The 15,804-nt window shown below is 43.1% G+C and overlaps 1 protein-coding gene across 1 annotated transcript in view; it reads right to left on the bottom strand.

The window, feature by feature from the left end:
- LOC310984644 (protein NLRC3-like) overlaps positions 1-15,804 on the bottom strand; it is a 101,315-nt gene that overhangs the window by 67,856 nt on the left and 17,655 nt on the right. Inside the window, exons 2-6 of the mRNA XM_083969904.1 lie at positions 15,134-15,327; positions 14,597-14,887; positions 12,868-14,410; positions 9,275-9,451; positions 2,793-2,969 (exon numbers count right to left, since the gene is read on the bottom strand). Of these exons, the coding sequence (XP_083826030.1) occupies positions 2,793-2,969; positions 9,275-9,451; positions 12,868-14,410; positions 14,597-14,887; positions 15,134-15,327 (2,382 nt within the window). The remainder of the gene's footprint in view (positions 1-2,792; positions 2,970-9,274; positions 9,452-12,867; positions 14,411-14,596; positions 14,888-15,133; positions 15,328-15,804) is intronic.

Genomic DNA, 15,804 nt, shown 5'->3' with positions numbered 1-15,804 from the left:
TCCGCTACAAACAAGCTTAAAATATAGACTAGAAATATAGAATTTTTTTCAGAACAATTTCTCATGTCGGGGCTTCAATGCAAGAGGGACATTACAGACGAGCAGTATGGAGGTATTTGGATGTTTTTGGGTGTGTCTTTTTGGACGAAGAAAAGTGAGCCCCTTTCGTGACCATCATATGGACATGCAGTGCTGCGCAGACCCCCCTGTAACTTCAAAAAGGCACGGATGACTCTGAAACTTCTCCCAACCCTTAGTCGACATGAGGGTCAGTAGATAATGAGTGAAATTTGAATTTTGTGTGAACTATCCCTTTAAACAGTCACATAGAGAGACACAGTTGCAGACGCAACACAACACAGACGCAGTGACTCCGCCTCTTCACCGGTCAGCTCCACCTGTGGCTCCATCGATACAAACTCATGTTGTGCAGCCACATTGATCAGAGATTTACTGATGATACTCAAGTTTTCAAAGACAACAAACATGAACATGACCTGAACTCTGTTGCCATGACAACAATATGTGAGTCTGAACTCTGTTGACATGACAGCGAACATATAGAAGCTGTTAAATGAATCAGATGATGAAGCTCAGAGACTAAAAAAAAAGCCTAACAAACTTTACATACGTACAGTATTTAACCTGTACAAACTTCTTCAAAGTGCTAAAACCAGCACACACACACAACTCCCATTATTCTCTCATTAAAATCCACTTCAATAATCCAATATGGAGTCATAGAAACTGAGATTAAATTTAAACAAACACTCCTGTGGCTGACACAACAAGATCTAGTCAGGTGAATGCAGGTGTAGATCTACTGGTGTCACCTGAACAAAGATCCTCCAGGGTTTTTTTTCTTGAAATAATAAAATAAAATAATTGAATGATAAACACCAATATCTATAATAATGCAGCAGGTCAAAGGAACACTTCACAGCATCAGAAGAAGTATACATTCCTGTACTTTTAATATTTACAAATCCATTATCTAACTTCTTTTGCTATTAGTCCAGTCATTTTATGAAAAAAGGTTGAACAAATTGCAACAGAAGCAAACTCAACTGATTTTGTATCCTCAACATGTCCTGAGTGAGGGGAAAAAAAGCCCCGGTGAATCCCATTAGGGGAAAGTTTCGAAAAAGACCCAAATATAGCCCATTCATACGCCTATTAAAGCAGAAGTGAGTGATATATTTGTGTTAATATAAGTCTTAAATAGTTATATCTTCCGACAGCAATCACTTACATAGAGTGTTTGGACTGAAACACGGGTCTCTCAGTCCCTCTGCTCTGCTCTGAGCCGAAGAGAAAACATTTATCGTATCCTACAGTTTTTATCCAATGAGGAGAGAGAACGGCATGCAGGGCTGTGTGTGCAGCCAAGGAACGCCGTGAATGTGGCGACGTAGGGACGAGGACTGTTATGGTGCGTTCAAGGAAACTCGTATTTTTCCGACCGTGAAGTGGTACCAGTTCGATCTGGTACGAGTTCACCGGTCGGAAGTTACGAGTGGCCGTTATAGTGACTTTCACCGGTAAAACAGGTCGGAAAAACACGAGTGGGTTGCCTGAAACGCTACAAAGTCGTAAGTTGTGACTTGAAGCTGTAATTTCCGATTTCAAAAGCCTGCCTGGAACGCAGCATTAGCGAAAACGACCGGACCACTCACTTCTGCTTTAATTATTTTTCTCACGTGAATAGGGTAAAATTCTTAACCTTTAGATATCTCCATGAAAATGACTGAGTTGATTACTTACATTAAGTTTTTTTTAATTCTTTGTTAACATGAGCAAATTTGCATAAATTTGCATAAATTCCACTGTTTTGACGGCACATATACGTAAAGGTGCTGTGGTGGTACCAGCATGAAAATCGGAATGAGTTGACTCCAGAGGTTCATAAAGGGACCTGTGTATTGTCTTGAAATTTCAGACCAAGTCACAGAGTTTACTTTCACTTTCGTCAACTTACCAACTGTAGCTTTAATGAGCTAGGGCGCTTAGGCTACCATGTAAAACGAGTGCTTCCCGCAGCGACAGATTCTTGAAAAATTGCAGTCATCTTGAAATTTAAAGTTGTTTTTTGTCGGTTGACCGATGGAGTCAACTCATTCTAATTTTCATGCTGGTACCACCACAGCACCTTTATGTGCCGTCAAAACGGTGGAATTTATGCAAATTTATGCAAATTTGCTCATGTTAACAAAGAATTTCAAAATACTTGTAATACATTTTTTGTTTGTCTTAATGTAAGTAATCAACTCAGTAATTTTCAAGGAGATATCTAAAGGTTAACAATTTTACCCTATTCAGGTGAGAAAAATAATAGGCGTATGAATAGGCTATATTTGGGTCTTTTTCGAAACTTTCCCCTAATGGGATTCACCGGGGCTTTTTTTTCCCTCACTCAGGACATGCTGAGGATACAAAATCAGTTGAGTTTGCTTCTGTTGCAATTTGTTCAACGTTGACCCCTTTTTTGGCTTAAAATTACTGGACTAATAGTCTTTACAAAAATTTCTGGGGGAGGCCACCAGACCCCCACATTTGTTCTGCTTCTGCTACCCCTAGACTGCCATATGGAATGTCACATTTAAGGCCATCGTATTGTCCCAGCTCTGTTTGAGTGGTAATGAAATGCAAATGGTGGGGGTGGAGGGGCTGGGTTGGGGCAGTGGTGGGCCAGTGCGGTCATAATTTTCCTGGTGGATTTTCGTGCCCCACTCCGCCTCTGCATCACATTCATCTGAGCACAGAAATAAAAAAGAAATAAAACAGAGTCTGACCTCAGAGTCTCCAGTCTACAGTCTGGACTCTCCAGAAAACCACTCAGATCCTTCACTCCTGAATCCTGCAGGTTCCTGTTGTAGTTCAGGTCCAGTTCTCTCAGGTTGAAGGGGTTAGACTTCAGGGCTGAGACCAGATTAGAATAGCTGATCTTTGATAAACTGCAGTTCCTCAATCTGAATAAAGAATAAGAGAAGAAATACTGTAACTGATACATTGACCAAGGTACGTTTTATCAGTCTGTTTTCAGGGAATAATTGACATAAGGAGAAACCAGAAACAAGCCGTTTTTTCGTTTTTTCGTTTTGGAAAAAAAAACGGAAATCAAAATTTCAGTTCGTTTTCTCGTTTTTGGTTCTTATTTAACAAAACGACTTTACCACTCAATATTTTGTTTCCGTGGGTGGGCGGGTCCTAGTGTGCTTCCTTGCCCTGTGCCCTTCAAAATAAAAGTTCCTCAATTTAATAATGTCGACAAAAATATTACTGTAGGCTACAGACACTAGCAGACATAGAGGACCCCATCACCCACAGTCAAGACTGACACGGCTTCAAATAACAATAATAGTAGGCTATTCATAATGAAAATGAGAACTTATGAAGTTATGATGACTTCAGTGTCTGTTTAGCCACAAGGTGGCGCAGTAATTACACGAAGAGTAGATCTGATGGCTTTACTACGACGGAGGCTCACAACATATCGTGTGTATTATTGAAAGCGAGGGGTGTGCCTATAGGCTATAGGCTAGTGAGTACAGTGGCAAAGACTGTACAGTAACTTCGTTCAATATACAGTAGATACTACTTCAAAGTGGCCATTTTACTCGCGGGGAACGAGATTCACGCAACGCGTGGAATGTGAGTGACAAAGTGATCACACACGAGAGCATTATGACTGATAGCTCCCCTGGTAGAACAGCTCCCTCAGTAAGCTGAATCATCCGCTAGTGTGTGTTCGAGTCTCAGTTTAGGTTGTACCATTAATTAATGTGTTTTCTTTTCTCATCATCATTATGATCACATAAGGCTTAAGTTTGAGCAAATAAATGAGCAAATGAGCATTAATTCTCCGCCGGGCCGAGGCACCAACTTCCCTGCTTGTGTAGATTTGTCTCCAACGGCTTATGACAGGCGCCGTCCCTGCAGACTGACAGCCCAGGACAGGTGCTGAAGTGTGGGAGAGGAGGGAGAGACTGGGCTCCGCGGGGCTCTTGCAACTTGCGGCGGATCAGGAAGGGTGGAGGACCGACATGACAGGGGGTCTTGGTCTCCTGGTACCTGTGCTGGCCAGGAAAATGCACAGTGTAGCCTACATGTGTACATATTTAAGTACACGTTCACATCCCTATAAACATGTACACAAGCAGGGAAGTTGGTGCCTCGGCCCAGCGGAGAATTAATGCTCATTTGCTCATTTATTTGCTCAAACTTAAGCCATATGTGATCATAATGATGATGAGAAAATAAAACACATTAATTAATGGTAGTAAAACCATCAGTCATAATGCTCTCGTGTGTGATCACTTTGTCACTCACATTCCACGCGTTGCGTGAATCTCGCTCCCCGCGAGTAAAATGGCCACTTTGAAGTAGTATCTACTGTATATTGAACAAAGTTACTGTACAGTCTTTGCCACTGTACTCACTAGCCTATAGCCTATAGGCACACCCCTCGCTTTCAATAATACACACGATATGTTGTGAGCCTCCGTCGTAGTAAAGCCATCAGATCTACTCTTCGTGTAATAACTGCGCCACCTTGTGGCTAAACAGACACTGAAGTCATCATAACTTCATAAGTTCTCATTTTCATTATGAATAGCCTACTATTATTGTTATTTGAAGCCGTGTCAGTCTTGACTGTGGGTGATGGGGTCCTCTATGTCTGCTAGTGTCTGTAGCCTACAGTAATATTTTTGTCGACATTATTAAATTGAGGAACTTTTATTTTGAAGGGCACAGGGCAAGGAAGCACACTAGGACCCGCCCACCCACGGAAACAAAATATTGAGTGGTAAAGTCGTTTTGTTAAATAAGAACCAAAAACGAGAAAACAAACTGAAATTTTGATTTCCGTTTTTTTTTCCAAAACGAAAAAACGAAAAAACGGCTTGTTTCTGGTTTCTCCTTATGTCAATTATTCCCAGAAAACAGACTGATAAAACGTACCTCCGTCTACATTGATCAGCTGGACTTTGAATCCGTGTACCCTTCGTTCTTTCGTTTTTCTATTTCAAAACAAAATCAGAAAAACAGAAAAATGGGTCTGTTTTTCTGTTTATTTGTTTTGAAACAAAAACGGAAAAACCGGAAACCCCCCCCCCACAAAAACAGACGTTTTTCGGTTTAGGAATTAAAAATTGGAAAATGGAAAAATTAAAATAGCCTATTTAAAATTTGGTTTCTGCGAATTACTTTTTCTCATTTTCGAAAAGTTAATCAGCTCACTTTCTTCTCTAGGACGGAGGTACGTTTTATCAGTCTGTTTTCTGGGAATAATTGACATAAGGAGAAACCAGAAACAAGCCGTTTTTTCGTTTTTTCGTTTTGGAAAAAAAAACGGAAATCAAAATTTCAGTTCGTTTTCTCGTTTTTGGTTCTTATTTAACAAAACGACTTTACCACTCAATATTTTGTTTCCGTGGGTGGGCGGGTCCTCTGATTGGCTAGTGTGCTTCCTTGCCCTGTGCCCTTCAAAATAAAAGTTCTTCAATTTAATAATGTCGACAAAAATATTACTGTAGGCTTGTAGGCTACAGACACTAGCAGACACTAGCAGAAATAGTAGCTATTCATAATGAAAATGAGAACTTATGAAGTTATGATGACTTCAGTGTAGATGTTTAGCCACAAGGTGGCGCAGTTAATACACGAAGAGTAGATCTGAGGGCTTAGGCTACGACGGAGGCTCACAACATCGTGTCGTGTGTATTATTGAAAGCGAGGGGTGTGCAGGCTATAGGCTAGTGAGTACAGTGACAAAGACTGTACAGTAACTTCGTTCAATATACAGTAGATACTACTTCAAAGTGGCCATTTCACTCGCGGGGAGCGAGATTCACGCAACGCGTGAAATCTGAGTGACAAAGTGATCATACGCGATTACGTTATGACTGATAGCTCCCCTGGTAGAACAGCTCCCTCAGCAAGCTAAAGCATCCGCTAGTGTGGGTTCGAATCTCGGTTTAGGTACCATTAATGTGTTTTCTTTTCTCATCATCATTATGATCACATATGGCTTAAGTTTGAGCAAATAAATGAGCAAATGAGCATTCATTCTCCGCCGGGCCGAGGCACCAACTTCCCTGCTTGTGTACATGTGTATAGGGATGTGAACGTGTAGGCCTACTTAAATATGTACACGTGTACACTGTGCATTTTCCTGGCCAGCACAGGTACCAGGAGGCAAGACCCCCTGGCCCCTGTCATGTCGGTCCTCCACCCTTCCTGATCCGCCGCAAGTTGCAAGAGCCCCGCGGAGCCCAGTCTCTCCCTCCTCTCCCACACTTCAGCACCTGTCCTGGGCTGTCAGTCTGCAGGGACGGCGCGTGTCATAAGCCGTTGGAGACAAATACGTAGGCTACACAAGCAGGGAAGTTGGTGCCTCGGCCCGGCGGAGAATGAATGCTCATTTGCTCATTTATTTGCTCAAACTTAAGCCATATGTGATCATAATGATGATGAGAAAAGAAAACACATTAATGGTACCTAAACCGAGACTCGAACCCACACTAGCGGATGCTTTAGCTTACTGAGGGAGCTGTTCTACCAAGGAAGCTATCAGTCATAATGCAATCGTGTGTGATCACTTTGTCACTCAGATTTCACGCGTTGCGTGAATCTCGCTCCCCGCGAGTGAAATGGCCACTTTGAAGTAGTATCTACTGTATATTGAACGAAGTTACTGTACAGTCTTTGTCACTGTACTCAGCCTATAGCCTGCACACCCCTCGCTTTCAATAATACACACGACACGATATGTTGTGAGCCTCCGTCGTAGCCTAAGCCCTCAGATCTACTCTTCATGTAATAACTGCGCCACCTTGTGGCTAAACATCTACACTGAAGTCATCATAACTTCATAAGTTCTCATTTTCATTATGAATAGCTACTATTATTGTTATTTGAAGCCGTGTCAGTCTTGACTGTGGGTGATGGGGTCCTATGTCTGCTAGTGTCTGTAGCCTACAAGCCTACAGTAATATTTTTGTCGACATTATTAAATTGAAGAACTTTTATTTTGAAGGGCACAGGGCAAGGAAGCACACTAGCCAATCAGAGGACCCGCCCACCCACGGAAACAAAATATTGAGTGGTAAAGTCGTTTTGTTAAATAAGAACCAAAAACGAGAAAACGAACTGAAATTTTGATTTCCGTTTTTTTTTCCAAAACGAAAAAACGAAAAAACGGCTTGTTTCTGGTTTCTCCTTATGTCAATTATTCCCAGAAAACAGACTGATAAAACGTACCTCCGTCCTCTAGGATGACGACCCATGAAGCAGGTGTGAATTTGACAGAGGAGCAGCGCTGCCGATCGGGGCTCAGGACGATTCGCCACATTTAGAAGCCTAAATGATTTACAGTGAACCGATCAGTCTACATTTAATTTAATAATTAATGAATAGGCTACAACAGGGGGAAATTCGGTGTGACATGCTTGTTTTTTTGGGCACGTCCGCCCGCGTCGCAAAGCTCCATGCTTCTCTCCGGTGTTGAGTCAGACCCCTATTGATCGGGGGGTGGGGGGGGATTGGGGAATTGCACTGGATAAGACAGCACCCGATATATATGCTTAATGTTTGGGTGCAACAAAGTCACTGTTAACAAAATCAACATCTAATCTGTCCCGTCAAAATAAAGTACGCCTAATTGTGACGTGTCTGTTTGGAGCAGCTGCTGACAGATTCACAGCTGACAGTGACAGTTTCCTCATCACTAAACCTGAGCCACCATCAGATCCTCCCTCGCTCATGTCATGACGACGGGACAACGTCTCTTGGACAAATATTGTAGCCTATATTCTGTGTTTTTCCTCTCTTTAACCGTCTCGTTTCAGGTTTTGCCGGTCAACCTGCATCTGGTGCACACCCGCTGTTTCTCTCGCGCTTGCTCACTCACTATCGATCCGCATACAAAAAATAAAAAGGAAAAAACACAGATGCGCAAATTAAAATGACCTAGCCTACTGTAGTGTAGTCTAACTTAATTCAGTGACCACAGCTGGTCATCAGCTTGTCTGGCCCCACCTGTCACATCTCTATGAATGAGTGAGTGAGGGAGCGAGGGAGGATCTGATGGTGGCCCAGCTTTAGTGATGAGGAAACTGTCACTGTCAGCTGCGCATCTGTCAGCAGCTGCTCCAAACAGACATGTCACAATTACTTTATTTTGACGGGACAGATTAGATGTCCCCAGTCTGTGGTCAGTTTATCCAAGCATGGAGCTTTGCGATGTGGACGTGCCCAAAAAAACAAGCATGTCACACCGAATTTCCTCCTGTTGTATTCTTTATTAAATTAAATGTAGACCGATCAGTTCACTGTAAATCATTTATTTAGGCGACTGATGTAGGCCTAAATGTGGCAAATCATCCAGAGCCCCGATCGGCAGCGCTGCTCCTCTGTCAAATTCACACCTGCTTCATGGGTCGTCATCCTGGAGAAGAAAGCAAGCTGATTAACTTTTCGAAAATGAGAAAAAGCAATTAGCAGAAACCAAATTTTAAATATTTAAATTTTTCCATTTTCCAATTTTTAATTCCTAAACCGAAAAACTTTGTTTTTTCGGTTTTTGTTTCAAAACAAATAAACAGAAAAACAGACCCATTTTTCAGTTTTTCTGATTTTGTTTTGAAACAGAATAACGAAAGAACAAAGGGTACACGGATTACTTTGTCCTTCTGTTATTATGTTCTTCTGTTATAAGGCCTCAAAGAGCCCTGAGCTTTGTCAGAGTGTTTCAGACACGTCAGATCCAGTGGAAGGAAAATCTTCATGAACACTGAAGCCTGTAAATCTGCTTGAAACAACACCAAGAATAAAATGATCAACAGTGAAAACAGACACAAGTTCTGTTTTTAAGAATCAATTAAATAAACTGGATCCTCCTTCTTAGAAACCTTTGATTTTTCAAGAAATATCAAATCTGACTGCTGCCGTTCATCGTCATCATCATCTTCACATCTTCAGCATTGTGAAATATTTGTTGAAGAGAGATGTCATGTTCAAATCAGCAGCAGAATATCTGCAAGTTTGATTGTCATCAAATATCTGATTTGAAAATAAAAATATAGATTTTAAAACAACAGAACTTTTGTCTATCACAAACTCTATGACTGGTCTCACCTTCTTCTTGTAGTAATAATAACACTGAGTCCTTTCTCTTCTCCAGTTCTTTGTTTAAATCCTCAACTAATAAACAAGTGAAACTTCAAAGATTTGAATTGAATACAGACAAAAAAACTACAACAGACAAACTGACCTCAGAGTCTCCAGTCGACAGTTTGGACTCTGCAGCCCAGCACACAGAACCTTCACTGCTGAATCCTGCAGGTTTTTGTTGGAGCTCAGGTCCAGTTCTGTCAGGTGGGAGGGGTTGGACTTCAGAGCTGAGGCCACAACTTCACAGTGAGTCTCTGAGAGTCCACAGGAACTTAGCCTGTGATTAGAGAAAACATAGAATCTGTTCAAATAAAAATCTGATTTAAAATAAATATGGTTAAAATGCAGTTACTGTGCATTCACACCAAAAGCGGCCGCGTTTCCCAGATTCGATCTTTCTTAAGGACATAAGAAGGCTCTTAAAGCAGAAGTGAGTGATCCGGTCGTTTTCGCTAATGCTGCGTTCCAGGCCGGCTTAAAAACACGAGTTTCCTTGAACGCACCATAACAGTCCTCGTCCCTACGTCACCACATTCACGGCGTCCCTTGGCTGCACACACAGCCCTGCATGCCGTTCTCTCTCCTCATTGGATAAAAACTGTAGGATACGATAAATGTTTTCTCCTCGGCTCAGAGCAGAGCAGAGGGACTGAGAGACCCGTGTTTCGGTCCAAACACTCTATGTAAGTGATTGCTGTCGGAAGATATAACTATTTAAGACTTATATTAACACAAATATATCGCTTACTTCTGCTTTAACTGCCTTCTTAAGGCCCCCACATACTCAGGCGTATTGTGCATGTACTGTGAGCAGCGCGGACTCCGTGCGCACTGTCCGCGGACGTTTGAGCTTTCATAGTCGGGCGTACAGCGATTTCCCGCCGAGCAGTCTATTATGTGACACCGAGTACGCGTACGCGGAGTCCGCGCGATCGTAAATATTGAGCTTTACGCGCATGGGTCTGACGGACGTCCGCGTTGGGTCTGCACTGAGTCCGCCTCGAGTACGCGCGGATGTCCGAGGACTCGTGTACGCCCGAGTATGTGGTGGCCTTTAGGAGAATCTTAAGATCACGCCAAAGAAGCTTCTTAAGAAGCTCTTAACGGGAGCTGTCCACCACCACGGTACTGAAACTGAATCAATCGATGCCAGGCAAATTGGTTATTATATCACATGCCACCTAATACACGCATAAGTCACACACAGTGACAAGCGCAGCTGCACCGACGGGCGATGAATAAACCGAAAACATGATTTCCACTTGCCAAACATTAACACAGGTCCCTGTGTCCGCGGGCCTGATTAGAAACTTCTCCACTGTTGTTGCCGCGTTGGTCACGGGCAGTGACGGACTGGCCTTAGATGACACGGCACAGACACGTAATGATGCGGCCAAGACGGCTGCGTGACCATGTGATTGATGTGTGTGAAAATAAAAAATAAAAACGTGGGCAGGGGCTGGAAAGCATGAAAACACAATAATTCAGTAACACAAAGGTAGCAAATACCTCACTTGATAGAGTATCCCCACTGCAAGTTGAAGCATTGCTGTGGTCTGGGTTCGAATCCACCCAATAGAAAATTGTTTTGGTGGTCAACACGTTTTTCTTTTCTCATCATCATTGAATGATCAATGCTATACATATGTATATAGGCCTACATATATATTTAGGCAGTGGAGTGTTAATGCGTGACAGTCTTTTTGGTGCCAGCATAACATGGCACGGGAGGATCGGTGTCACGGCTGCCACACTCCGTGACACTGACCCTTGCTTGCAATGCCCCCACCACACCAAGAAGCTGCCCACTGCGTAAAAACACGATGCAACAGCGACACTAGGGGTTGATTTAAGAACGGTTGTGTTTTTGATGTTCATGCAGATATGGGACGTGGATGTGTGCGTAAAAATTATGATAAATGATAGTCATGATGATTAATTTTATTTGTGTGCCTAATGTGCAGAGCACATGTTAGCATATTAAACGCCCGGGCTACTAAATGGTCATCTACGGTACATTGTTCCTGGTCAGTGTGTTGCATCCATTTGCATTGTGTAAAAAAAATAAATAAAGTTTTTAGCTAACGTTAGCTTAGCTTTAGCTTCAAGTGTCCTGACAGGAGAAACCGACACTAGGAGACAGTGAATTATCTCTGGACCTGGTACCTAGTCCAGACCGCCCAGCGCCCATACACACTGCGTCCAACCTGAGCAGCAGCCGTGTCCCGGTGGGAGAAGACCGGGGTAAACAACACGGTGTAGCCGGTGTTGTGCCATCGTATGCACCAGGATCATGTTGAAACACCTACGGCTGTTGCCACAGCTAAAACCTTTTTTTATTCACACAATGGATGTGCTGTGTCAGTGCTGAGGAATCGGGTGTGTGGTGGAGTGTGTTTGAGGTCACTTTCCCGTCTTTATTTCATGACGACGTGTTGTTTTAGGTTGTGTATCAGAGACGTTCAGTGAAGCCTAACGTTAGCTCTAGTCTCTGAAGCTTGATAACCCCGGTGTTCTTCATAGTACACGGCTTAGCACTCTTCATTGCTGGGTAGGCTTAACTGTAGCCAGTAAGATAACTTTGAAAATCTAAATTTAAAAACTACAGGTTATGCCCGTGCTGCTGTCAATAAACGCTAGCTAGGCTACAATTTAAAAAATACTACAAATATAGGCTACTCATTTGAAAATACTATAAAATAATAACAAATAACAATAATTTAATTAAACTTATATACAATACAATATTTACAAGGAGATCTGGGAAAAATAACTACGGTTATTATGCCAGTGTTGGCCTCTCTTCATTGGCTCCCTTTTCAGGTTAGAGCATATTTTTAGGTGCTTTTACTAACTTTTAAAATCTTAAACGGTTTGGCACCTTCGTACCTGAGCGTGTCAACGCAGTCTCTATGCTCCCAGGGGAGTGGTTGTCTGTGCGTCTCGAAGGTTAAAAAAAAGACGGCTGGTGAGCGGGCCTTTCCTACCGGGCTCTGACACTGTGGAACAACCTCCCGTTAGACATCAGGCAGGCCTGTTCGACTTAGGTTTTTAAAGCAATGCACAAAACAGCACTTTGATGTAAAGCACTTTATAAATAAATGTATTTTTATTATTATAAATTATTACTGTGACTATAGAAATTATGGCAATGGGCGAATTTGCCAAAATGTTAGACTATCCCTTTAACGGACACCCTGCAGCCAATCAGAATCGAGTATTTACCCACACCATGGTATAATCATAAATCACGTTGTCATTGTAACAAGTTAAGAGTTTGGGGTTTTGGCCATTGAATATATTCCAATATATTCAATAATGTCATGTTATCAGAGGCTGTTCATGCACCACCCATTCTAGGTAGTGCAGGAAAGAGCTTTGTCCACATGGAGACAGAACACAGGTTCTGTCTCCATGTGGACAAAGCTCTTGCCTAACTTTATGTGTGTTTAACAAAATAAAAAATGTATCAAAGTAAATATTATAGAACGTTATTTTTCATTACCAAATATTATAGTAGAACAGCTTTCTCAAGCAGTTTGTGATCCATTTTTATTATTTAGATAGATCACGTATTTTTTGAATGTCTTTGGCTAAATTTTAATCCATCATTTAATCCAGGATTGCAGTGAGATTAATCTAGATAAAAAAAAATCTATGTCCAGCACTAAAATATAATGATCATATACTCACCGAGCCTTCTTGCAGTTCCTCACAGCTGGGATCAGTCTCCATCGTCCCTCCTCTGATGCTTTGTACTTCTCCAGGTCAAACTCGTCAAGAACCTGCTCTGACATCTGCAGCATGTAGGCCAGAGCTGAACACTGGATCTCAGAGAGTTTCTCCTCTGATCTGTTCTCTGACTCCAGGAACTGTTGGATCTCCTGATGAACTGATTGGTCCTTCATCTCTGTCAGACAGTGGAAGATGTTGATGCTTCTGTCAGGAGAGATTTTATAACTGTTTATCTCCTTCAGGTTGTTGATGGTTCTCTGGATGGTTCCTGGACTGTTCTTTCTCTGACCCAGCAGACCTCCTAACAGCCTCTGGTTGGACTCCAGAGAAAGGCCGTGAAGGAAGCAAACAAACAGGTCCAAGTGACCATTTTTACTTCTTAGGGATTTCTCCATGGCTTTCTTCAGGAAGTCATCCAGAGTTAAATCAGCATCTTGTTTTCCCAGGAAGTTCTTCAGAATCTTTCTGTCCCTGTTGTTGAAACAGCAGAGCATGTAAACTGCAGCCAGAAACTCCTGGACACTCAGATGAACAAAGCAATAGACTGTTTTCTGGAAGATCACACTCTCTCTTTTGAAGATCTCAGTACAGAGTCCTGAGTTCACCAAGGCCTCTGTGACATCCAGACCACACTGCTCCAGGTCTTCTTGGTAGAACATAATGTTTCCTTTCTCCAGCTGTTCAAATGCCAGCCTCCCCAGCTTCAGAAGAACTTCCCTGTCGGCTTCCATCAGCTCCTGTGGACTCGTCTCATGTCCTTCACCGTACTTGTTCTTCTTCCTCTTTGTCTGGACCAGCAGGAAGTGTGAGAACAGGTCAGTCGTGGTCTTGGGCAGCTCTCCTCTCTGGTCTGTGGTCAACATGTGCTCCAGAACTGTAGCACTGATCCAGCAGAAGACTGGGACTTGACACATGATGTGGAGGGTCCTGGACATCTTGATGTGTGAGATGATTCTTCTGGACAGATCTTCATCACTGGACCTCCTCCTGAAGTACTCCTCCATCTGGGCGTCAGTGAAGCCTCGGACCTCTGTTACCCTGTCAACACATGTAGGAGGGACCTGATTGGCTGCTGCAGGTCTGGAGGTGATCCAGACCAGGGCAGAGGGAAGCAGATTCCCCTGGATGAGGTTTGTCAGCAGCACGTTGACTGATGACTTCTGTCTGACATCAGACACAACCTTCCTCTTCTTGAAGTTCAGTGACAGTCGGCTTTCATCCAGGCCGTCAAAGATGAAGAGAAGTTTACAGACAGCCAGCTGCTCTGCTGTGACCTTCTGTAATGTTGGATGGAAAACATGGAGCAGGCTGAGAAGACTGAACTGCTGACCTCTGATCAGGTTCAGCTCCCTGAACGAAAGCAGAACCAGCAGATCGACATCCTGGTTCTCCAAGCCCTCGGCCCAGTCCAGAGTGAACTTCTGCACCGAGAAGGTTTTTCCAATACCAGCGACGCCATTGGTCAGAACCACTCTGATGGGTCTCTGTTGGACAGGTGAGACTGTAGAGACGTCCTCTCTCTGTTGGACAGGTGAGACTTTAGAGCTCTTGTGTCTCTTTTGGGGACGAAACCATTTGGAGATTTTGTGTCTAAAATGAACAAATAGGTTTTTCGAGACGTCCTCTCTCTGTTGGACAGGTGAGACCGTAGAGACGTCCTCTCTCTGTTGGACAGGTGAGACTGTACAGACGTCCTCTCTCTGTTGGACAGGTAAGTCTTTAAAGATGTCGTTGCACTTGATTGGAGTGCCTTGGAGGGTCTTCTTCTTGGACGTTGTCTCCAGCTGTCTCACCTCATGTTGGGTATTAACCTCTTCACTCTGTCCCTCTGTGATATAGAGCTCAGTGTAGACGCTGTTGAGGAGGGTTCCTCTTCCTGTTTTGCTTCCTGTTCCCTCAGTTCCTTCAGTCACTCGTTCACATCTGCTCCTCAGACTGATCTTATGTTGATCTAAAATCTCCTGCAGACCACGATCTGCTGAGAGAGAAGAGACAGAGTCAGACTGAAGACAGAGAGTCTGACAATCTGATCAGATTATTTTCATCAGCTACAGAAAAACTACAGACAACAAAGAGAAAGTTTGAATCATCATCTTAAATGTCAGTGCTATGTGATGGAACAATGATTCTGTATAGGTCCTGGTTTCAGAAATGACCACATCAGCAGACAGATGATCAGTCTCACTTTGTACAGAGCTGCTCTGATTGGCTGTCTGCATCTCACCTCTTCTTCTGGGTCTTTGTTCACACTGGGGACAGGAGGGGGGTCCTGAAGAACCAGACTGGTCCCAGTCTGAGGTGAAGCACTGTCTGCAGAACCCATGTCCACAGCTGGTGGAGACTGGATCCTTCAGGACGTCCTGACAGAGACCACAGCGGGACAGCTGCTGGTCCACAGAGACACCACTCCTCTTCTCTCTGTGAAGACATTTCTCTATCACTAACATGTCACAGTCATAGGTCCACATCTGTGCTCTGACTATAGGCGCTAAGTCCAACTTCTCTGTCCTTTTACCGGAGTAGTTTATTGCTCACAGTTACCGTCCTCGATGGCCTGCATGCAAGATTTCATTAGAGTCTCAGCTTCCATGAATCTCCACCAACACATGTCACCAGTACAAACACCAGTAGGCCGGCCGCAGCGCGGCTTCTAAACTGTATGTGCTCTTTCCTGAGGAAAGGCCTGTCCTAACTGAAGGTTCCTACCCATATTTCCCTTCACACAATACAACAGTGTCTCCCTTTTTTGTCATCTGATCTTGTTTTTACTACAGATGTTTGAAATGATTCAGCAGCTGTTGGGCATGTTTTCATCTGAACTTTTTTGTGACTTTCAGACACTGATCATGTGTTTGATGTTGATTCTGGACTAAGTCCTATCAGCTCTTTATCATC

This window comes from Trachurus trachurus (assembly GCF_905171665.1).
Source record: "Trachurus trachurus genome assembly, chromosome: 1".
NCBI lineage: Eukaryota > Metazoa > Chordata > Actinopteri > Carangiformes > Carangidae > Trachurus > Trachurus trachurus.
This window is presented reverse-complemented; position numbering and strand designations above follow the sequence as displayed.